Source organism: Hylaeus volcanicus, chromosome 2, assembly GCF_026283585.1.
Source record: "Hylaeus volcanicus isolate JK05 chromosome 2, UHH_iyHylVolc1.0_haploid, whole genome shotgun sequence".
In the NCBI taxonomy this organism is placed as follows: Eukaryota; Metazoa; Arthropoda; class Insecta; order Hymenoptera; family Colletidae; genus Hylaeus; species Hylaeus volcanicus.
In genome coordinates, this window is record NC_071977.1 from 311606 (window position 1) to 335772 (window position 24167).

The 24167-nt window shown below is 34.3% G+C and overlaps 4 protein-coding genes across 7 annotated transcripts; 3 read left to right on the plus strand and 1 right to left on the minus strand.

Annotated features, from left to right (window-relative positions):
* Positions 1-309: 309 nt before the first annotated feature.
* On the minus strand, positions 310-4992 carry LOC128885239 (vesicle-fusing ATPase 1-like). The gene is made up of 10 exons (XM_054139180.1): positions 4891-4992; positions 4576-4664; positions 3741-3965; positions 3037-3664; positions 2738-2962; positions 2354-2653; positions 1987-2277; positions 1686-1870; positions 1449-1607; positions 310-1360 (listed from the first exon to the last, which is right to left on the minus strand). The coding sequence occupies exons 1-10, from the start codon at positions 4900-4902 to the stop codon at positions 1243-1245; spliced, it is 2232 nt and encodes a 743-aa protein (XP_053995155.1). The 5' UTR covers positions 4903-4992; the 3' UTR covers positions 310-1242.
* Positions 4993-5369: 377 nt separating this feature from the next.
* On the plus strand, positions 5370-7617 carry LOC128884786 (WD repeat domain phosphoinositide-interacting protein 4-like). Of its 2 annotated transcripts, none has more exons than XM_054138414.1 (7): positions 5370-5586; positions 5855-6122; positions 6207-6447; positions 6533-6681; positions 6766-6879; positions 6975-7093; positions 7189-7617. In XM_054138414.1, exons 1-7 carry the CDS (start codon positions 5538-5540, stop codon positions 7296-7298), a joined length of 1050 nt encoding a protein of 349 aa, XP_053994389.1. In that variant the 5' UTR covers positions 5370-5537; the 3' UTR covers positions 7299-7617. The 2 variants fall into 2 exon arrangements, with proteins under 2 accessions (XP_053994389.1, XP_053994390.1); XM_054138415.1 differs by having other exon boundaries at positions 5372-5586; positions 6778-6879; positions 7189-7616.
* A 944-nt stretch (positions 7618-8561) lies between these two features.
* Positions 8562-11200, plus strand: LOC128872931 (protein aurora borealis). Of its 2 annotated transcripts, none has more exons than XM_054116121.1 (7): positions 8562-8796; positions 8915-9205; positions 9328-9616; positions 9676-9761; positions 9841-10035; positions 10115-10340; positions 10422-11200. In XM_054116121.1, the coding sequence occupies exons 2-7, from the start codon at positions 8930-8932 to the stop codon at positions 10943-10945; spliced, it is 1596 nt and encodes a 531-aa protein (XP_053972096.1). In that variant the 5' UTR covers positions 8562-8796; positions 8915-8929; the 3' UTR covers positions 10946-11200. The 2 variants fall into 2 exon arrangements, with proteins under 2 accessions (XP_053972096.1, XP_053972097.1); XM_054116122.1 differs by having other exon boundaries at positions 8920-9205.
* A 441-nt stretch (positions 11201-11641) lies between these two features.
* Positions 11642-22045, plus strand: LOC128872929 (uncharacterized). 2 transcript variants are annotated; one of them, XM_054116119.1, is made up of 4 exons: positions 11642-13420; positions 13689-19447; positions 19661-19933; positions 19976-22045. In XM_054116119.1, the coding sequence occupies exons 2-3, from the start codon at positions 13691-13693 to the stop codon at positions 19922-19924; spliced, it is 6021 nt and encodes a 2006-aa protein (XP_053972094.1). In that variant the 5' UTR covers positions 11642-13420; positions 13689-13690; the 3' UTR covers positions 19925-19933; positions 19976-22045. The 2 variants fall into 2 exon arrangements, with proteins under 2 accessions (XP_053972094.1, XP_053972092.1); XM_054116117.1 differs by having other exon boundaries at positions 19661-22045.
* The last annotated feature ends 2122 nt before the right edge of the window (positions 22046-24167 follow it).

Consider the following 24167-nt stretch of genomic DNA (forward strand, 5'->3'; position numbering starts at 1 on the left):
AATATTAACGAATTTTTAATCTGTTTAACATAATACATAAATAATTGCTATAGAACGAGTTATAATTAAACATTACCCAAATGTACTTATGCATAATATGTTGGTTACATACAGATTCGTATGTCGATTTATTTCAAATAAAAACATTAAATTTCATCTTTCTTCAAAGAACAAATGATATTACATTTCTTTACAATTCTCACTGAAATGTTAATAATAAAGTAAATATTTGTATACATTATATATTTGGAATGATTTCACAATAATTCTCTACAAAAATACCTCTAAAAGGTATTAACCACATAGCTATTAACAAACATCAGATAACTAAGTACATACATACATACATTTACAACAAGAACTGCAATAAACTTTTGAAATAGTAATAGACATACGGTAAATAGTTATATCTATATAGATTACATCCAAATGAGGGCATAAAAATAAAAATGTACAATATGTATAATGTAATTTTTTCTGATTAATGTGTTTACTATTGTAACGAACACTAAAAAGATTTTATTATTAATATAGGACAAGTCTATCTCACTGTAACGAATAATAATACGTTAAAATTGAAAGGAGCACTTTTCCGTAACATATGGAAATAAGTTTCGTATTTATACAGACAAGAAACGCATAATACCTATTTTACATGTACGTATTGCCAGTACATTAAATATACTGACCCTTTCAAAATTTTCATAATAGAACAATAATCTAAAATATATTTCACGAGAAAATGCCTTGTAAATATTTAATTTTATCTTATAACAAAAATTTGTCGACTATTATATCTTTTCTTTTTTACATTTTGACTGTACACTTGTCATACAATTGTTTTTAAATTATAAAATTTCTTTGAAAGTTTCAAGCTATTCATAGTATACATAAATGACTGCATAAGTAAAAAAATATAAATACTGTATTGCTTTGATATTTCTAAATCATTTTCTAAAATTAGTTAGAAAAAATAAATAAATAAATGTAATTTTTCTAAGCAAAATATTACAAAATATATATTATAATATTTATAAGTAATTCAAATGCTTGTCTCTTTCTACGAAACGTATATAGTTTATAACAATAACTTTATCTGATGTTTTTCAACTCATTTACGTTTAATTTAACGTGGATTTAAATGCATATGGGTCAATTAATTATGCACTACGTATTGTTATTTAGTAAACGACACCTAATCCATTTCTACATAAACAATTACAATTTCGAATTAAACACTTATTATTCTAGTCCACCCTCTTCTTCTAATTTCGAAAGGAATTTCGGAACTCTGTAGTTCGCTTCCACTTGACGTGCCATATCTATTAGACATAGCAACTTTTTTATACCAATAAATACCCTGTAAAAGAAAATACAAAGGTTATGTATTTAAAGTCGATACATTTTTGTAAAATCAATATTTTTTTACTCCATAATTTAGAACTTACCGTTTTCCTTGAAGTTTCGCATGCAGAGATGCCATTTCGTTTTTAGTAAAGAGATCTACTTCCTCCAAAACGCTCAAGAGATGATCAGGAGTCGACAAGTTGGGTACATGAAGAGTTGTACTAAATGCTGATAACATTTCCATGTCATCTAGAACTTGTCTATACAAAATATATTACTATTATTATACGAATCACTGTAATGTTATATAATTATTTTAGCGAAGATAAAAGTTTTACCTGCGACTCGTAGTGCAAAGTATCAATAATTTGCGACCACGCGGTGGCTGTTTTTTCAATAGAACTAAAAGCGCTTGCAAGGTCAAGTTAGAATATCGCGGTCCAATTGGACCGTAATCTAACAAACGCTCGATATTATCAACTAAAATGCAACTAAGTTGCGAGCGATATGCATCGTCGAATATCTAAAAAATTAGAACGTTAAACAAACATTTTACTTGTTATTTCCTTCGTTTAATATCTGCTAATTTTATCGATTGTAAAGAACGACAGAAATTTTATTTAATAACTTTTACGTTACCTTTCGGATAGAAAGACATTTCGCAGGCTCGGTGAAACCGACCATATCCTCTGGCGTGCAGACTTTGACAAATGGAAAATCGGAATTTTTAGCTATTTGAGCAGCAAGAGCCGTTTTTCCACTATTTGGCGGTCCTTCTATAAGAACCGACACAAGACCAGAACCTTCGGTAGAACGAGCCTCTTGGATATACAGATTACCATCGGACAAAATTTCTGTCACTGGTTTTCCCCAATTAATAATTCCTCGCGTAAGAAGATGATCCAAAGCTTCTGCGCTTGTACCAAATGCCTAGAATACGTAATAGATTATAGAATAATTGAAGTATAACGATCGATACTACTTGAATCATTATAAAATTACTTACAGGTTTAACATCATTGTCTAAAGCATGAAGGAAATCAGTTCTAGAAACCATAAGCTTCTCCATCGCAGCAGGATCCACCTCTACCTTGCTAGAGGCTTTGATCAATCTATTCATAGCAGTACTTTGGGCAGCTCTAACTAAACCTTCTAATTCCGCGCCACTGAAATTTTTAGTCTTTATAGCTAATTCCTTCAAATCAACATCAGGCGCTATTTTCTTATAATCTCTCATTCTGGATGTATGAATATTAAGGATTTGTAATCTACCATGCTCGTCTGGCAAACTGATCTCCATTTGTACCTTTAAATATACGAATTTTGTTAGAGTAGCTTTCGAACATATTTTTTAAATTTATATTCAGTTGGGAATTATTAAAAAAAATACCTCTAATCTGCCAGGTCGTAACAGTGCTTCGTCGATCATATCTCTTCTGTTAGTCATACCAATAACAAGAATATTATTTAATTGTTCCACGCCATCGATCTTTGCGAGCAATTGATTCACAACAGTATCGTGTACTCCTGTATTTCCAGCAACGCTACCTCGGGATTTACAAATAGCATCGATCTCATCAAATATGATTATATGCAATCCACTGTTCGGGCCAAGCTGTAAAGCAAGTTTTACTTATGACAATAATATTCGAATTAAATATTCAATGAAGAATAAATATATTTTTGTACCCTTTTCTCCTCGTCTTCAGCTTCAGCAAATAACCTTCTAATATTAGCTTCGCTTTCTCCAACATATTTATCCAAAATCTGAGGACCATTGACGATTTTAGGCTCTCTGGCATTCAACATAGTCCCTATCTGTCGTGCCATCAGCGTTTTACCTGTACCTGGCGGACCATAAAGTAAAATTCCTTTCACGTGTTTGCAACCCAATTGAGTAACGATCTCTGGTGGGAAGACACGGGATGCGAATGCTCTTCGAAAAATAGCGCTAAATTCTTTATCCAGTCCACCGATTCCCATTTTCTGGAAGTCCCAATCGGGATTGATAATCGACTGACGAACGACCTTTCCTTTCGCTTTACCAACGAGATTCAAACTAGAATTCTCAGCTTTCTCAAACTGTATCACAGTGTCGCCCAAACATCGTCCCATTTGGGTCTTTTTAGGCGCCGTGGTTTGCCCAGAACTTATAGCAGAAAGATCGGCGGCTTCCAAACTCTTAACCACAAGACCAAGCATTTTCTTATCTTTAAACTGAAACACCAACTGCTGACCCACGGTGAATGCCTGTCCCGAAAATTGCAATAAGAAATCTTTCGCCATTTCGTCTGTATTGTATGGTTCCAAAGTAGTTCTAAAATAGATTCCATTATGAATTATTTTTGATAAGTATTGCTATAAATACGAAGATAAAGAAATATTGTACGCACGATTTCTTTTGTAAAAAGTCAGCTTCCAGTACAATAGTGCATAAACACTCTGTGCTTGAAGTAGGATTAAAGTGATAAGGTCTAACTTCAATGTCCTGATTAAGGGAAAGGGTAGCCCATTTTCGTTGAGGTAAACTAAAACCCACAGTTCCCCTGGGCACATCATGGTGTCTTTTTACAGTAAAAACAAAATGATGATTCGGTACAGTGGTAACTTCGATGTGCCTAAAAAATACAACTCGTATTTAAAATAATCTAGTACATTAATATTTGTTATTCTTAATACTCTTGTATTATTTTTTATATATTAAACATAAACTGTTCATCAGAGGATAAGTATGGAGATGAAGATAGAAGGAAGCAGAAGGGATGAAGAAGAAGAAGAAGAATTGGAAGAAGCAGAATAGGGAGAGAGACAGAGAAGAGAAAGAGGTGAAAAAAATGGCAGGGAAGAAGATAGACAGAAAAGAAGGACAGAGGCACGGGAGAAGTTAATAAGGTTAGAATAAGGATAGATTTAAGAAATGTTGTAAAAAGAAAATGTATTATACAAGGTTGGGAGATGGAAATGGAAGACATGTAAACCCCTTGGGGACACACAACAAACCACATACATGCATACATACATTGTTCATTGTACAACATTATATACATTTAACATTGCATAGTTAATTTTAGTACAGCTCTGTTATTAAAGAAATAAAAATTGAATGAAGTTTCCATTTAATTAGTTAAAAGAGTCTCTGAAACCTCTGTTGCATATATGGTCTTCTAATCTTTAGATCTTATTATAGGTATTCAATCAATGAAATAATATCAAGATAACTATCTGTACCTGACATCATCTGGGAAGTCATCTCCATTGATAATAGCACAATTTGAGATACTGAGTTCATCAGTGGGACACCTTGCTGCTTTCATCCTCTGCGAATAATTAAATTTTAGTAATTAACGATCGAGTAATATTCACCTAAAGCATGCAACATCTACAGTCAAAAAGTATTGATGAAAGTTGAAGTAAGGAGGGGGAGGTCAGAAATAAGTTATATTTAACTATTTTCTGAATTAGCTTTTTCACGTATTTATTACCACGAATCCACAACACGAAGGATAAAACGGGATCAATTGTCAGTTTTATATTCAGACTTACCATCACTGACATTTTTTTGACAGAATTTTGTTAACACAGGCCCCTACACACTATGGAACCTGCAATGCAGGATATTAGAACAATCAGTACCACCAACAATACGAATTTAAAGACGAAGAATCTCCTGCTAGGAATTTTTATTTTTATTTGAAAACTGTTATGATTTTCACACAATGTTATGAAAAAACCTTTATAGGACAAAAAACTACAAGAAATATAATTTCATTATATATACCAATGAAACCTCTCATGTTCTGTCATATTCATCAGTGATGGGCAAAACCCTAGACTTCGAATAAATTTGAAGTTTCCCGATGTGTTTCTCTCGTTTCCTTCTTTGGAAAATGTTCAACAGAAGAAACGAGACAAACATATTGGCAAACTTCAGATTTATTCGAAGCCTAGGGTTTTGCCCATCACTGATATTCATGTGTTTTTGTTTACATAAAGTCTTCCTTTAATAATGAAAATCGGCCTTATCTTTGTTAACCTCGTAAAGAATAATCTACTAAACATTGCGTTACAGGCGTTACAGGTGATTGTGAAACGAGAATGTAAACAAACATCCGTATTATAGTTAGTATAAAAGGAATTAGGAAATACCTTGAAAGAGAATCATTTACTTGTTCGACTTAATGTAAAATCAAATGGCTGGAGAAAATCATATTCTTAATTTACAATTTAATCAGGATCAAGGTAACTATTGTTTATGATTTTAATTACTCGAGATTTAAATAATTATGACGCATTTGACTTTACTGTTCTCAAAATTGATACTGTTTCTACGTTGTTTAAACGTTTTTAGGTTAAAATCGAAGTGGTTGGCGATCTATTTATTTATTTTATTTTAGCAAATTGATAAAATATAATATAAAAATGTGCAAATTCAACATTATGAATATTAATCTTGTTCGTGACAATACTATTTTGAGCTGACATACATATTTAATTTTTATTTTTTTAGGATGCTTTACATGTTGTATGGAATCTGGTCTTAGAGTATACAATGTAGAACCATTAGTTGAAAAAGCACATTTTGAGAACGACGTAATGGGTAGTATAGCCATTGCAGAAATGCTTTGGAGAACAAACATTATTGCTATAGTAGGCGGTGGTACGAGACCAAAGTTTGCAGAAAATACAGTACTTATCTATGATGATCTGTCTAAAAAATTTGTAATGGAAGTTACGTTTACCAGTCATATTAAAGCTGTCAGATTGCGCAGAGACAAGTAAGTTTATTAATGAAACCACACTTTTTGCTCAGCAAACATAAATAATACATTTACCTAGTTAGGAATGATTTTATAAAACAGATTGATAGTGGCACTTCAACACGAGGTGCACGTCTTTTCATTTCCTATGCCGACAAGAAGATTGTTAACTTTAGAAACAAGAGATAATCCAAAAGGATTGATTGAAGTTGCTACTTTAGCTAGCGCGCAAAAACAGCTCCTCGTTTTCCCTGGCCGTAAACAGGGCAGCGTACAATTGGTTGATCTTGGTGCTACAGAGGCTGGAAGTTCTAGCACTCCTGCAACTCTTGCGGCACATCAGGTATGTATATTTTATGCAGAGAAAATGAAAACAGTATTATCAATTTTTTCTATTAGTATTTTATATTTACAAATAATACTATTAGGGTGCATTGGCTTGTCTCGCAGTTAACAGCAGTGGAACTATGATTGCAACTGCTTCCACACAGGGTACTTTAGTTAGAGTGTGGGACAGTATACGTAGACACCTTCTAGTGGAATTGAGGAGAGGTGCGGACTCTGCTACACTTTACTGGTGAATAAAAAAAAAAGAACATAAATACATACTAGAAAAACATTCTATGCATGTGTTTTTTTAAAACATACAAGTTTTACGCAGTATATGTTTCAGTATTACATTCAGCAGAGATTCGGAATTTTTATGCGCTTCCAGCGACAAAGGAACGGTACATATATTTGCATTGAAAGACACGCAATTGAATCGCAGATCTACGTACGTAAATAGAACTAAAATTTGTATTTATCACAAGAGGCATTTATAAGATTGTCATTTTTGTTATTAAATTAAAAAACTTAATATCTTTACAGGTTCTCAAAAATGGGATTTTTGGGAAATTATGTTGAAAGTCAATGGGCATTGGCAACTTTTACAGTACCACCAGAATGTGCATGCATGTGTGCATTTGGCACAAGGAATTCTGTTATAGGTATTTATTATACAATAAAATCTAGTATTATATTAACATGAAATATTCATAAATACGTTATTTATTTTATTCCTATATTTCCTGTCTTCTTACAGCTATTTGTATGGACGGGACGTTTCATAAATATGTTTTCACAGCTGATGGAAATTGTAATCGTGAGGCATTCGATATCTTCCTCGATGTTTGCGATCATGACAATTTCTAACATATATTATAAGTTTGTATGCCTGTAGGAAAGTTTCTAGTCATGCCAAATAAGAAACTTCTTGCAACAAACATTTATACAGCGATGTAATTAGATTAATAACTGTAAAAAGAGTGCGTCATTATGTTTATTGATTTTCTAACTTAATGCTCTAAATATTCTTTAATCCATTTTATACGCACATATTTTTAGTGACTTATGCCCTTTCAAAAACTAGTGGTCCAATTGTATTATATAGGGATATAAACGTTTATTTTATACAATAAATGTCTTAGCATCCCTTTTTACTACCAACATTAATAATACAGTACATTTTCTTTTACGTTTGCCTTCTTCTTTCCGCGATGTTATTCGCTTCTTCTCGCATTATTCCTAAAATAATTAAGTTAATCATAATCCATAATAAAAAAAAGAGGACTGATAATTAAAAAAAAACATTGTACACACTGTATTTTTCTGGATTAAGCATAGGACTTATCATTGTGAAATAGCATTGCGTTCCCACAAGCCCAAAAAAACATCCTACAAATACAGCATATCGCCAACCTGTCAAACGCATTGCCGCTGAAACGACACATAGAAATATAACAATAATATAAAATCAATTATTTCTGGTTTATAAAACTAGAACTTCGGTAATTATCGTGACAACCTTCCTGATATCAATGGACAATTCATTTCCTTCTACTATAACTCTATATATAACAAATTAGTATTCATTAAAGCAAAAAATTAACCTGAAATTTATTTTCTATATCACAAAATATTGTTTTTATTCAGATAAAATCATGCGTAGTTAGTTCGTATTGCCTAATATAAACCTCGAGATTATACGTTTAATTCAAAATTCATATGAAAAAGTACACACGTTTTCATTCGAATGAAATAAATATAAATATAAGAATACCTTAAGCTATAGTATGCGCCATGTACAATGCAACAATGTACAAAATCAAATCGTGGCAACGCACCCAAGTTCTTAGGGAAAATAGTTAGGGAAAATACGATTCTTTGCTTTATAACACTACAATATATTGCTAAATATGTCAAATTTACCATCTATATGAATAGTTATTTAATTTAAGAATAATTATCAATTCTTTAGTTAGTGCGCCATCTAACGGCGACAGTGGAAGCTATTTTCATTACAAACTTGGACGTTTTGCCATCGATGGCGCTACTGTAGTAAAACCCGCTCATAGAGCGGCTTAGTGAGCGGTGGCTTTTCTGATGCAGCTAATCTATTCATTCGTTAACGTGTAATCAACGACGTAAGTCACGTGACTATAGTTCGTTGGTTCAAAATAATTCAAATTTGTAAACAAATTGACGAGTAATGGCAATATAATTATTATATCGTAAAAGGGTAGAGTGCAACGTAAGACTGACAGCCTGATCAAAGGAATCTATTAACTATTATCATTATTTTTACACGGTAATAATCGAAAGTTGAAAGAACGAGTTACGAAGAAAGGTTGAAAAATCGGCGACAGTGAAAGTAAGTACTTTAAACAATTTCTAAGTGTGGTTGTAAACGAATAGAGGTACTGTTTATACGTTTTGGAGAAATAAACATACTTGTAGTATAAAAGTCAATATATATATAATATGATTAGTATAGTTATATTGGAATGGATCAATTGAAATGGACTACGCCGATAAAAAATGAAAATAATTGTGATAGCTTATCAATAAAAAGTCCTGTGTTATATAAGACTCCTGTGAAGCATTGCGAAACAAATTTGAGGCATGCACAGTATCAAAGTAACATGAGTTACTTCACTGTACTTCCAAACCATATTACTCCACCGTCTGGTTTGACAAAATTTATAGCAAGAAATCCATTTGAAACGGATTTAACTAATAGACTGCATTTATCTGTGATTAGTCCAACTGTATTTAGTAAGGTAAGTTTTTGAAATACCATTTTCATTTCTTACAATAACATAAGTTCATATAATTTTATTAATTTTATTTTATTTTTAATTAATTTCTAAATAACTTGTACAATCCTTAATGTAATACGTAGACTTCTACTCCATCCCAACAATCTCCTGATTTTGCATGGAGCGTGGATGAGCTTGCACTGATACAGCCAGCAAAAATAGAAGAATTTCCTATGCAACAAATACACTGCATGGATCCAGAAACAGAGATAAAAGCTCAAGCAGCCATAGATCAATTCTTCAAAGAAAATCAGATTATTCCTAGCCCATGGGAAATGAAAAGGAAGGACAGTAGAATAAAAGCAAAAGAAGATACTCCCAAGAGAGCCTCTAATAGTTTGCATTTGGAATCTTCAAAAACAAAAAAAGATGGTATTATTATAAAGATTAATAAATACATTTTACACTCTCTAATTTTTATTTCTTTTCAGGTTGGAGTCAAACAGTATTATCCTTGCCGCCAGAATTGCCGCCACATGTCGCAGAAGCTTTAAAACCATATTTTACATTTACACAAGTAAATAAAAAATGTATATACGAATTCGATGAAACGCGATTCTGTCTTTGTTACTAAGCCTCCTGTGTTTCATTTCTAGGAACAAAACGCTGAAAGCGACGACGCTAACTCGAGCAACAATTCATTAAGACGAAAATTGTTTTTTAATAACGACGACTGCATGGGAAACGAAGAAGAAGCTTCTGTTTATCTGTCACCTATACAAATGAGTGGATCTTTATTGTGTTCTAGCCCTCCGCAAAGTGGGATGTTAGTCGACGGACTTCCGATGAAGGTAAATAGAAGTCTTATTTATTCGTAACTTTAACGTTACGCGTATGGATATTAAAAATTTATAAAATTTTGTTCTATAGCATTTAGAAACTACATATGACAAACACGCTACATCGCAAATTACCGCAGGGAATTTATCATCTCCTAGTATATCTCCTATACACGGTACGCCACATAACGTCTCCGGTGAAAATATCAGATCAAAATTACGTCCAGTTACTCGATTAGATTTTACTACAGAAATGAGTATCGACGAGCATCAATCTATTTTGTTTCATAAAGGGTATTTTAACGATCATTCTCTAGGTAATTACCAATATTAGTATGCTTACTAAGATATACCTGAAAGATATCGTTTTAGTAATAATTATGCATTGCAATTTTTAGACGAACCCCTTGACAAAGTAAACATACCGACGACGGAAAAGAAAATGGACGATTTCGTATGTTTCGATACTAATTCAACGTGCATTCAAGTCAGCAGCATCGCAGAGCCCAAAATTGTTTCCAAAAGTTCAACTCATTCCGAACGCTATCCCAAAACAGAAGCTTCCGAGTTTAATGTTAAACAACTTAACACCTCTAACGCGTTTAAACAATCGACTGATTCTTGTAAGATCTATACAAATGAAAGTTGCATATTGCAACAAACCAATGCGACTTTAGGTATTTCTGATCAATACAGTGTTTCTAATTGTGTACAAGATACTGGTTATCAAACGTACAGTATGAGCAGTACGACGAACATTAACGATAGCTACAACACGACACCGGTGAAACAAAAAGCTTCGTGGGATCAGAATTTGACTCAAGATGAGTTTCGTCTATCCGATTGGAAAGAAAATATGAAGAATATATTTAGCTCTACTCCGTCGAAAACGAATAGAGAATGGGATAATTACATACATTAACTAATTTTTATTTGCAAAATATACACTCTGAGGATGTTGGTCGCTTTTAAGTATGAAGTTAGACTAACTGTACAAAATTGTCGAATTCAGAAGAAATTTAACATAAATTTCACTCTATTATATTTATGTAAATATACTACAATCGCGCTTTAAGCCCGCTCATTCTCATTCTTTACATTTACAATTTTATCTGTGTAACATGTTTTGTTTTTTAATTGAAATTTATTAATATAGATTATAATAACATATAACGAATAATTGTAAATGTAAACGACTGATTATTTCTAGCTTTTCACTGCCATGTGTAACCTGTAATATGTCATCAGTAGGAACGAATAAGAATATATGTACGTATAAGTATATTCAATCAAAAGTGAAGCGTAATATGTACGACACGAAGGACTAAATGTGTCCCCGAACATATGCATCGAACTATATTTTAATATATTAGTATTAGAAGATAATTCAAGTATCACAAATATAATGTAATATTTCTTTGCGCTAAGACATACCACTCGTTGATTAAAAAGACAAAGTACGAACGAGAAAGTATAAGTATTGTTTCATAAACAGTTTGTGTTATTCATGAAAATTATATATGCATATATATAAAGAGCATGGGCAAATAAGATACCCTTTATCGAGAGAATCACCGCCAAACGAATTCAATTGTTTTCACAAACAAATCGATCTTTTAAACCAGCCCAGTATTCAAAATTACAAGTACTTTCAAACTGTCTCGTTAACCAACGTTCGCATCGTCGCTTTCTTGAACACCAAACAAAATCATTTCACCGACATGGATACATATCGGAGAGAATGCGTCTCGTTAAAGGACGAGAAACTATATACCCTGGAAGTGTTCGTAGACTATGTCAGTTTGTACGCTGAGAAATTGGCCAGGGTCGACCCGTCGGCTCTAGGCGTCGATATGCAATTCGCAGACATGCCATTGTTTCGAATCTTTCAAACTAATTTCTTATTAACAAAATCTGAGAGAGATAAGGAAATGACGCGAGAAGCAGGCTTTCGTAATGTGTATTTCAACGCCGGGAAATTGTACATCTTCGTAAGGAATCCTGGCGAACTGGTAGAGAGTTTGCGGTCGAAACCATTATTATTGGACGTGTATAGGATCAAGGAGATCCACATATGTCCCGAGGAGGTGATAAAGGATCCCCTGGGAAATTCAAAGATCCCGATGTCTGGTTGTCTCTGTGATCACGTAATGATGGCGAGCAACGACATTTATCATCTACCCAGAGCGTACCAAGTGAACAATACATTCGGTCTCGTGGACGAGGAGAACCATCCATCTGGCTACATAGCCATATCGTTACGGTTAACGTGCTTCGGTACCTACACGACCAATTCTTTCTCTATCGTGGGACAGAAAATGCTTTTTAAGAATAGTGGATCGTTCAACGAGTTTTTGTGTACAAAAGTGCCCTACGAAGACGAGGACGAAAGAAGAGCAGCGGAGGCCAGTACGAGATTCTGTCTACCCGACAAGGTGTTCGAGACAAGCGAATTAGACACACCTCCTAGACCAGTAAACATAGCTGGACTTGCGTTTGTTTGTAGAGAATTGTCTAAAAGAGACGGATTTCCCGCGGAGGTGATTCCCCCGAATTATCCGCCGAAAATACCGTACATGGACGTCGAGGAGAGGGAATTCGACATTGATAAAGCACGACGCAAAGGTTTCGACGACATCATTCCTGTTCGCCCCGAATTCATGATCCAGAAGAATCTTTTTTCGGAACGAACTGGATGCACGAACGTCTCCTGCCCTGGTACCATTTGTATTGGGAAAAAATGCTGTTGAATTAGATCTTCGTTCGTTACTCTTTCAAATTCTTCCGTACAGAACAATCAAATCAAATCAAATAAACGATAAGATTTGTAAATAAAAGTTCAAACACATTCTGTGTAGGCAGCCTTTAATACTGTATGATTTTCAATTTGAATTTTGCGACACTAGCTGCAAAATGGCGGAACGCCACCTAACCTCACGGACCATACTATGTCCGTGCCTATTGCCTAACCAACATAGACGTTATTTCGTAACACTAATTCGAGAGTCTCTACCATCTCTACATAAGTTTGTAATTCTGTGCTTTAGATCATTTAGATAGCATTTTATCGTAAAGGAGAAGGGGATTTGTTTAGTTTACGAAACGAATTCATTTTCGCTGATCGTTCAACTTACAATTCGAAAGATGTCACTTATATACTTGTAAGTGATGCATAACTCGATTCATTGCGTGCGTATATACCTCGTGAATATACTGTTTGTGAAGGTTAAAAATTAATATATTTGTTAGAATATTAGTAAAAGTATGCTAATGTAAAGCATAATTGTGAGGCATTATGTACATTGTAGCAAGTAGTATTGTTACATGAACATAGAATGAATCGTACCACGTATCTTCTCCGTGTACTCCAACTTCAAATTTGTAACTTTGCTGTGATGTAAGTATGTTATTAATTTTGTTTTATAACAGACTACATTTTCTTTAAATTACAATACGTTACAGTAATGTAATATAAATCAAAAATTCGTATAGTTTAACACGGTAGAATTTGTCTTTGCTCGTTGTGGGATATTACATTTTATAATTCAGCTTTTAATTTTTGTTTAAATTAAAATTTTCCTAACTTATTTCATACTTGTGTACAATTTTTATTGGTAAATACGATACAAACACATGGCAATTAACAATATGGTTATATTTAACAGTTATGAGAGATTTCAATGAATTGTTAGTTATGGATTCCGATGAAGAAATATTTGATACACGTAGCTGCTACAAGAGTAAAGTTGCTATGTCATCGGTGTCACAAAAGCAGATCTTAGATCCTTCTGAAATAACTAAAACCATGTTGGAAACTAAACCTTACGTTCGAAGAAAAGAATCCGATAATACTAATATTAATAGGATCGATTTACTAAATGAAAATAATAATGTAGAAGAATTGTGTAAAGTATTTTGCAAGCCAGTTTCTGTAAGTCTTACAAAATTACCCACATTAGATGGAAAAGGCCAACCCATAAAGAAATTGAGTAAAACTCGAGCTGAACGTAAAAAAAAAAGGAAAAAGAGATTTAAGTTATCCAGGAAAAAATCGCATATTATGCATGCAAGAAAAAAAACAAAACAAAGTCGGACATCCGATCCATGTGGTATAGAAGACCATGTTCAGACACAAATTGTGGTTGTTCGTAAAAAACGGATGACTAAGAATCGTAAGTCGCATACAAAAAATGTATTAAGAAATATCAAACAACCATACATAAAATTGCATAGAATAGATGATATGATTAATAAAATAGCACAATCACTGGCCAAAGTAAGTCCTAATAAAGAAGATAAAATAAATGGACTGACAGCAGAAAACAGAAAAACTAGGAGCAGACAAGAGAAAAAATTAATAACACCCAAAATATCTGCGTTAACTTTTCACTCATTGGCATTACATACGGACAGAAATGATAGTTCTACAACTGAAAGCATAAGTGGTACGAATGAAAATATACAACCCGGTCAGCATACTTGCAACAATAGCAATACATTATGCAACATTAATAATAGGCAGACATTGAAACGAAGACGTAACGATACTTTTACTAACGACGGCGCGAATAGTGATTTCTGTCAAATAATTTCAGAAGAAACAAAGAGATTAAGACTAGATTCATTAAAACAGGAACCAGAAACTTTGATAAAGATCAAGAGAGACGATTCATATCCCGACTTAGCGACAAGTACTGCTGAAAGAGGATATATGATTAAAATATCGGCAAATGTTTGCGACGAACTACGTTTGCTTTCTGCTAATGAATTTAACGATGTATTTGAAAAAATTGAGTACGGCAACACGATTGAAATAAATAAAGAAGGTTGTGCTTCCAACTATGTGCCTTTAGAATTAAATCCTGTAAATACACTAGAAGATAATATTTGTCCAAAGTCGAAAAAAAACAATTCTACAAATGTCGAAGAATCATCACTGGAAAATAATAAAAGTCAAAACCAAAAGCCTGAACTGCTTACTTCGGATAAAGATTTAATACGAAAATACAAATTATTTAAAGAATTAAGGGTCAGCTTAATAAAATTTGATTCTATAAATGGCTCGTCTAATAATACATACTCAGCCAGGGAAATGGAGCATTTAATAGAAAAATATGCAAAGACTTTACAGAAAGTTACTTCTGTCCATACAACTGAACTTCCATTACTTGATACGATAAACGAGTCTATTGTTGAAATCGAACAAGCAGATAAGTTGAGTGGAACTGAAAAGAGTACATCTGTACCAATTTCTAGCACGGAATTTCGGACGGATGCAAGCAGTGTAAAATGTATCGTAGATCGTCGAAATGTAAATGAGAAATTAGCGAGTATCGTAAAGCCTGTTTCAAGTATGTCTCCGTGTTTGAGCAAAACGGTAAAAATGCAGCAGGATAGAAGTTTAGAAAATCCAAATATTTCCATATTTGGAACAGGCTTTCGAAATGATTGTTCCGAAAGAAGAGACGAAGAGATAGCACGCGGCAATTTGGAGCAGGAATTAATTCCTGAAACTCGTGCGAATTCATCTATTTCAGACAAAGCTTCCACTAAAGGTCCTACATCTTCTTCTATAATTAAAGATACTGTTAATAAAATTAAGTCGAAAGACACATCAAATAAATGTTCTACTAAATCTGCTAACAAGGTATTAATTCCACTTTCAAAAGGAAAAAAACTGAACTCATTGTTTTCTAATGAGAAGTTCGAAAAACTACTTAGGAAAGCTAGACTTTCGAAAGCTGTGGATACTAAGAAATGTACGCGTTCCGTTGCCAAACCCAGTAGTTTTCAAGATGAAAGTTTTATTTCTAGAAAACATACATTTGAAACCACGTCGCCTTCTAGTGGTTCGAGTAACATGTTTACAATTTATAATTCCACTATAACTTCTCCGACAAAATATAAAAAATCTGTAGATAAGGAAGATAGTAATAAGGGAAACAAATCCTCTGTTGCCTATAAATGCATCGTTTGCGATAGTAGTTTTGGAGAATATTCTATTCTGCAACAACATCTATCCAAACATACGCAAGGACAGACGACCCTTTCATTTATTTTACCAAAATTGCCTACAGTCGAAAATACTTCAGCAGCTGTAAAACAACAAACAAAATCTCTTTGTTTAAAACAAAAAGAAACAAATTTGCCGCAGTCTTCGAATGAAGAAATACTTGTCGATCCCGCACCGACGTCTAGTAAAAACGAGAAAAAAAAGAAGTCACTGCAGCAAAAGGTATCTCCGAAAAAGGATGTAAAAATAAAAGGCCAGTGTGAAAATAGAATGAAAAACAACGTATCCAGAAAAATTAAAAGTTCAAAGTTCACAAACGAATGTACTATGTGTTTACAAGTGTTTTCATCGAAAACTGAATTGGCAGATCACATCTACATGCATACAGAAAATGAGCTACAAGAAGCGTATAGAATTGAAAAGGAAAAACTGGAAAAAATGAACAAAGAGAGTAATGAGAAAAAGTTGAGTGAATTAAAATTGATCGAAGCAAAGAACGTAACGAACAATAGGATCGATGATGGTGAAAAATCGTCGAAAGTATCTAACGAAAAGGATAGAAATTGTTCGGAATCGTCAGTTATACGAACGCATAATGGTTCGATAATGGAAGATTTTCAGACTAGAACTGTCGCAAAAGAAACAGTAACCAGCAAACTAGAAGCGAGCAAGTCGATCGTCTTGGATGGAAGTGAATGTAAAACGGTTCAACCGTTTCCTGTACAAAATAAGTCGGAGAAAGAGAAGATAAATAAAGTTGGTCATATTAGGAAAAAATTTACTGTATGCCAATGTCATAACAAATCGGAAACCAGTTTAAGTTATTTGCAGATCGAGATAATTCTTCTCTGTCACGTTTGCAGAGTATTATTTCGAACCATGGAATGTTTCGAGACTCATTATCGTCTTTTCGAATACGCAGCTTGTAATCAGAATCGTTTGGACAGCAGTCGATCTCCATATTTATTCTGTGCCAGTTGCGGTATGTTGTGCAGTTCGGCCGAAGATTTGCACGAACATCTAAAAGCACACTATCGTTTTAAACAAATGTGTACAATGGACTTTCGTTGTAACATCTGTAAAGTTATGTTCATTGGTATCGGATCACTTTTTTATGCTCATTGGTCGAAACATGTTAAGGAACCGTTTTGGGTATCTAGCGAACAATCGTTTCCAAAAACTTGTGTGATACATATAAAATCAAACGGAGAATACAAACAGAATGAATGTGGTTCGAGCAGATTTACAGATACGTTCATTCAAATAGCAGAAAATATCTGTAGTAATTGCAGGCTGCCTTTTCTTACCGAAGAGTATTTAAAAGCACATAAACTGACGTGTAACGAACCTAACAGAACAACAAATACAACTGTACAGCCTTATGTTATCACGCAGAAGTACCCGATACGTTTAATTTGTAGTCTATGCGGGGGCGTTTACTTTGATAAATTCGAGTTATACAGACACATGAGAATCAAACATGATTTTGGTTCGAAACCTCAAGTTGTGCGTATGGTTCTTACAACTACCAGAACTGTATTCATTTGCAGTGTTTGTATGGAAGCAAGCGATAGCATGGACGACTTTGAGATACACTGGTTTAGACATTATACGTCTCGCCCGTACCTCACTTGTACATTTTGCGAAACTAATTGCAGTAGCGTCATTTCTTATTTAGACCACGCCAAAGTACACGGATCTAAAATGAAAGAAGATATACTATCCTGCAAAGTAAATTATCGGAAGTGTGATTTCATTTGCCAGCTTTGCAATATCGGTTTCGACTGTGAAAAGAGCTTGAACGACCATGAAATTACTCATAACATAATGTCTCGAATAGTGCAACCTGAGAATAACGCGGTATCGGATCAGAAGAAATCTACGTTCACTCCAGAAACAAACAATATTTTGAAAATTGCAAAGCTGAACAAATTGAATCTCGAAAAACTGAAAGAAAAATTGACACAGGAGGGAGTAAACAAGGGCGATCAAGCAATAGAAAAGAACGCGCACGAATATTGGTCACAATTGAGTAGAAATAGGGACGGGGAGAGAGTAGTTAATATATTGGAAGAAAACGAAGAGGATTCCGAAAATGAACTGGTGATAGACTTGTCGGAACAATCAACAGCGGATCGCGATCACGCATCTATTCCAGCATCCAATGTACAAACTTGTACAGTTTCTGAAAATACCGGATACGTTGTAACAACTGCACAACTCTCGAATGGAGCAACCCAGATCACTCGAAATGTCGTTTTATCTTCGAAGGATACTATAACTCCTCGAAACGATACTTTGAATAAAAATATATCTGAAAGCAGTGTACAAGTTTCATCCGCTCTTACGAACAATAGCAATCATTTCCAAACTATTTCATCCGCAAACAAAGAGATGCCGATAACAGCGGAAACAGATGATTCCGTGAAACCAAAACAAGGTCTGTTACGCGTAAAAAATATTGCTGAACTTATAGGAAACACGGATTCCTCGCATTTATGCCACATTTGTAGATATGCTTTCAAGTGTTCGGATGACTTGATACGGCACGTACTGATTCATACAAACCAGAATCAACAGGATAATAAACATCAAGTTTCTAGGAATCGAGTTTCAGTTAATCAAAACAGTTCGCCTAGGCCGTCGACGTCTTCGAATACTTGGAATTACGGCACACCTACAAACAGTAATCAACAACTCGCGAGTACTGACACTACAAAAATAAACAATCACCGACTACAATCGCAATTGAATACAAATCAAGGGAGGTGTTCAAATTCTTCCCAGCAAACATCGCAATCTGCTTATCATAAAAACTTGCCACCCTGTAACGTTCTCCAAAGAATAGTTGTACCGCGTTACTCCAATCAAAAAAGAAACGAAGCTTCTACAAGAGCAGCAGTAAACTCCGTGGAAGGAATCTCTTATCCATGGAATATACAAGCAACATCTACCATATCCTGCTCCGACGATCAATGTCAAAATACATCGAAATGGAAAGGAGATTCAAATATATTTTTACCAAAACTAAACGAAGTTAGTTTGACGAGTAACGATCAACATTACAAACAACCTCTACGGAGTACTCCGAATCATTCGGAAATAAACCATGTCACCGCGACTGTTCTACATCAGAATCTTAATCTTGCTCCTAACGACCTGAGTAACTGTATTCAAGGGCCCACGCGCAGGGAGCAAATGGAATTTAATCAGTCGGCGATAGGAAATATGTCTACCTCCTTTCATTATCAGAATACCTCGGCCGGCGGAATGGTAGTCGTAATTAACGAAACCACGCCTACCGTCTCGACTATGCCGTCAGTAGAGATGTTACAAGGACACTTGCACCAACAACAGCAACAAATTTATCAACAACTAGTCCACAATGACCAGTACATTGAACAACCACAGGTATATTGGACGGGGTTTAAGCCAGTATTTCTCAAACATCACCTTCTCGCGAATCGCTCTTTCACTTTCCCAATGAACCAAACGTTTTAGTAGTTTTCTTATCGCGCGATGTAATTCTTATTGTTTGAGAGATTCAGGCGTAAGCAATTCAATTTTTTCATCGAGTCGTTTACGTTGTATAACGTATAATGGTGTATTATTATGTATTCGCAGAATGTAATCGATTATTCTGGATCGAACGATTGCCAGATGCTAACTAATCAAGACGGAGCTCAGATCAGACAAAATGTTACCACCCACAAAATTAGTCAACAGTCTCCACAGCTAATTTGCGCTTACTGCCCGAAACCTATTAAGTTCATTTCCGAGGAATCGTTCAAGCTACACGTACATTCTTATCATGGTACTCCGTGCGATATTTGCGGTATGCGTTTGAAAGGTTTCCGCGAATTGAATAGTCACAGAATGAAACACTAGCTGTTATAAAAGTTGTCGAGATTGTAAAGCGCATTGGAATGTCAATGTTTTAATCTTTTGCGGTTTTTACATCGATAAAGTTTGAAGTTTGAAGTAAATGTTCCGAAATCGTAGAATCTGGACCGCGTTGGACACGTTGAACGTGTATCGATTAAAATATTATTTAGATAGTATATGCTCGTTTGGTGCCACGCCAACCTAAAAAATACCTCCTACCTGTATCATACTGTTTTCTAAGTTTTTCTTAAGTTTCATCGATATGCTTACTGCCATTACTACATATAAGAAATTGAAGCAGTTTTGGGCTAGCGAGCATAAAATTTGAACCGAAACCAAAGCATTTTAAAGGAGAGATAGACGATGAACATATCGACCCCTTGTTGGCCGATGTGTTTAAAACGATACTATTGTGGCTTTTGAATATAGCGCCATAATCAACGGAATATGGAACAGAATGTTAGCTTTAACTTTGACTTAGTCATATACGAGCACAGTTACATATTTATAAGTGATATACTTACAAACGTATAATGAACTATATGGATACTTTGAAAGGATCTTGAACGTCGACATCGAATGGATCTTACAGTATAATGTGTTGTATAAATTATATATGAATCCTTTATTCCAAATGTAGCATTGTCCTTTTTAATTTCATCACATTGTTTCTTGTTTTTATATTTTTTGTTATTTATTATAAAAAATGGCAATTTGCTGGACTATATATAACGTGTAAGGATACACCGAGAGTGAATCTCTATTACACAAATTTCCAAGGTTAGCCGGTTTTTGTAATTATTGCCTTTTCAAGCTAACACTCGAACGAATAGAACGAACAATGATATCAATTATTAAATATGCTACGTAAATTAAATATTAAGGTAAAACATAGTACTGTTGCGTAATATCTGTGATGAACAAAATATTTTTGTATCATTCCAATGTATTCATAAATTAATCATTACCTCATTGCTCTCATCCATTAAACACATCCGCGGGTCGCAGAAAAAAGATAATCGGTCGAATAAAATTTTACCCATCTCCGAATGGCAGATAGGGGTGACCGTGTGTGATCGTATCGTCCAGAGAATTTCGCAACAGACTACAACGCGTAAAACTATTTCTGTTACGATTTTATATGTATAGATTACGCGTTTCGTACGCGTATACATATGTTAATATAAATAAGAATGTTATGCGTTATATTAGTACTCTAGCGATTAATACATATATAACTTCTTGAGCCAGCGTTTATCAAAGTGTTTTCGCATTTATCGTTGTCACCTGAAGGTAGTACCTTCGAAAGGTTAGTCGAAATGATTCTGTCGATGGATTTGTATAATAATACGGATAAAATCATTGGTATATTTGTACTTAGTACGGACGGAATCGTTTAAGTTTAAACCAAGTGTACACCGTACAGGAATTTTTCTCGGAACATTAAAACGTATAAGAAATGCCACACTGGACTAAAACACTAATCCTGTGACCAGAATACGAAATTCTAAGATAAGACTGGGACTACCTTACAAACGATCAAGTATTTACTTCCATTTCTAATGACTAGTTTGGAGACTGAACAAACATTGATATCTTTTTTTTTACATATTCAAGTATTCTGTATCATAGTGAGATTACTTCGAGCATACATATATAAATCGACGTTTCATATCTATTCGTACAATACGCGGTTTTCTTTAAAGAGAATTTCAAGCAAGACTTAACGTTTCGATCACTGTTGGATCATTCAATATTTATAGCAATAGCAACTCCCTAATTATGTATTAATAATGGTAATGTCACGCGAAGATCACTTACGTTACGACATATACGAACGTTAATTTGTAACAACGTCCAACAGTTGGCATCAATTTTATTCGATTCCCATTTTTAGACACTTTCCTTCAAAGAAAGTTGATAGTTTTATATTTGACGTAATATCCTCTCAATTTCCCGAAAATATAAATGATCCTTACGAAACATTCTATTTTTATCGGATGCGTTCACAAGCGAAGATGTTGAAAATGTGAGAGCTCTTTCAACTCCAGACCGATATTTGTTACAGTCGGGGTTCGTGTTACTTTAGCATGTAATAAGACGAATAAATAAATTTTATAAATATCGCGATATTTGTTTATTCCCTGAACATTTCTAACAAAACGGCGAATAATAATAAATAATAAATTATACGAATCATCCAACGAGGTAAAGATTCCAAATGCTATGGTTTACGTAAATAAATCTCTAACAAATAACAATATGCTTGTCTTCGTTATTCGGCACTTTGAGCGTTTTTATTAATTGTTTTTCGTTACAGTAATCACCACCTGGGGGAGGGAGAGTGCCTAGCCACTGTCATATATCGTTATGCTTAAGATTCAAGGGTGAAAAATGTGCGATACTTTCTGTGGCAACCCAGCAGATGTTCCTTTTTCCTTAGCACAGTGCGTATTCTTTTCTTACGAACGATGGGGGTACGAAATTTTTATTTTAATAATAGTTTACACTTTGGAACACATTCTGTCAACGAAAATGTTGTCGTACTCGAGGTCGATTGAGCGTGTAGTCCAATTTAAGAAAATATCGACGATAACATTTGTACATTATACAAAGAATCGTTAAAAAGAGTAAAATCCTCTATGTACTATGGACCGTATGGATCCACGTTAAATACTTTTCATCTACCTTTGTAAACGCTATACGCCCCTATATTTTCTGACGTTTTTCTTCTTCTTTTTTTCCGATCACCCTGTATATGTAGAGCAAAGCCGTCTCCGGAGGAGTTCATTAATACAGAGAACGATTAGAAATTAAAATAGAGAAACAGAAACTAACGGCTCGATACTCGATAGTTCCAAGCCTTCGAGTTTAGCAATAATAATTATTAACACTCCTTCGGGTGTTTATTAAGGGGGGAAACCACATTAGGTGGTCAAATATTTGTTCTTCCTTTTAACTTTGACAATACTTTAGGCATGTCGTCAAGTACATTTGGTAATTTTTTCGATTTATTTCCTACAGAAATCACATCAGAAAAGAAATATTTTGAGAAACACTTAACGTGGTCTTCCCCCTTAAATAACATTGGGCTAGAAGTGGTGAATTTATCCATACGTATTGCAAGGGCCTGGAAAGAATGCCTCTGAATGATATTCAAACAAATTATTTCATTTTTAAAACAGAATCTGTGAAAATACTTGTCTTGAATTGTTCTCGGGCGCATTTCTTCTTTTGTATACATAGATAGCAAAGTAACGGTTCTTTTAAAAACGTTTTCCTATGAATTTGAATTCCATTCAGAAGCATTCTCTCCAACTACCCAGTGTACAACCCTGTTTGAGCAAATGAACAGCTTGTAAACGAGTGTTATCAAAGCGAAAGATGAACATTTTGTAGCGGTCGTTCAATAATTCGATCGAACTTGTAAATTTCCGATGCAGAGACATTGTAATCGCGAACGAAAAATATCGATGTATTTCGTAATGCTGAAAAGTCTGTTTAATCGTGCCCAGCTAGGGTTGTATTCGATTATTCTTATCGATAATGAACGGTCCTTAAGTTAAGGCGATTCTACTTAATCGCCCATGTCGCGAGCGCATGTATAATACATTCTCATTTATCCTAAAATTTGGCACGTGATTCACGTAACACAATTCTTCATTGTGTCTTGACTCGGTAAACGAAAGATTTCTCGTACTCGTTATAGCGGAGTACGCGATACATGTGTAAAGCTATAAAGTTATTGGAATTGTTTACAAAAGGAAGGTGGCTACTCGTGATCGCGACCATGTATCGATGCAGCTAGAACGAGATACATATAATAATTCTTATGTTTATTACGTTACGAAAGAACCATCTATGTAGTATTTTTTTCCAATGGAAGTCACTGGAAGGAAATATTTCTTTAACTTTGATTGAAAACTATACGATAACTTACATAATAATGTACTAATTTAGAAAAAAAGAAGGTAATGTCTCGAATCGTAATCATGAAAAGTGAAAATTGATAAATATTAAACGAGTTAAATACATAGTCGCGAGCAGTATAGCTATTATAGTAATTCTACCTTAACGATTAAGTATCGCTATGAAAGACCATGATGGCGGTCCTTCGCGAGGTTCGCCCTCCAGGAATCGACCGCTATGTATCGAGTCCTAATTTGTAAGTTTTAGTAATACTGATATAGGTTCGTCGACGTTTATTTCACGCTTACGGTCTCTTTGTAATTATAGTTCTTACAAA

Bases quoted from the DNA above. Each gene is read 5' to 3' on its own strand.
- LOC128885239 (XM_054139180.1), bottom strand. The intron at 2,963-3,036 runs GTACAAAAATAT...CTTGCTTTACAG, and splicing joins CTGAAGACGAGGAGAAAAGG to CTTGGCCCGAACAGTGGATT. The intron at 2,278-2,353 runs GTAAGTAATTTT...TACGTATTCTAG, and splicing joins TAGACAATGATGTTAAACCT to GCATTTGGTACAAGCGCAGA.
- LOC128884786 (XM_054138414.1), top strand. From the start codon at position 5,538: ATGGCTGGAGAAAATCATATTCTTAATTTACAATTTAATCAGGATCAA. The intron at 6,682-6,765 runs GTGAATAAAAAA...AGTTTTACGCAG, and splicing joins GACTCTGCTACACTTTACTG to TATATGTTTCAGTATTACAT. The intron at 7,094-7,188 runs GTATTTATTATA...GTCTTCTTACAG, and splicing joins CACAAGGAATTCTGTTATAG to CTATTTGTATGGACGGGACG.
- LOC128872931 (XM_054116121.1), top strand. From the start codon at position 8,930: ATGGATCAATTGAAATGGACTACGCCGATAAAAAATGAAAATAATTGT. The intron at 9,617-9,675 runs GTATTATTATAA...ATTTCTTTTCAG, and splicing joins TTCAAAAACAAAAAAAGATG to GTTGGAGTCAAACAGTATTA. The intron at 10,036-10,114 runs GTAAATAGAAGT...TTTGTTCTATAG, and splicing joins TCGACGGACTTCCGATGAAG to CATTTAGAAACTACATATGA.
- LOC128872929 (XM_054116117.1), top strand. From the start codon at position 13,691: ATGAGAGATTTCAATGAATTGTTAGTTATGGATTCCGATGAAGAAATA. The intron at 19,448-19,660 runs GTATATTGGACG...ATGTATTCGCAG, and splicing joins AGTACATTGAACAACCACAG to AATGTAATCGATTATTCTGG.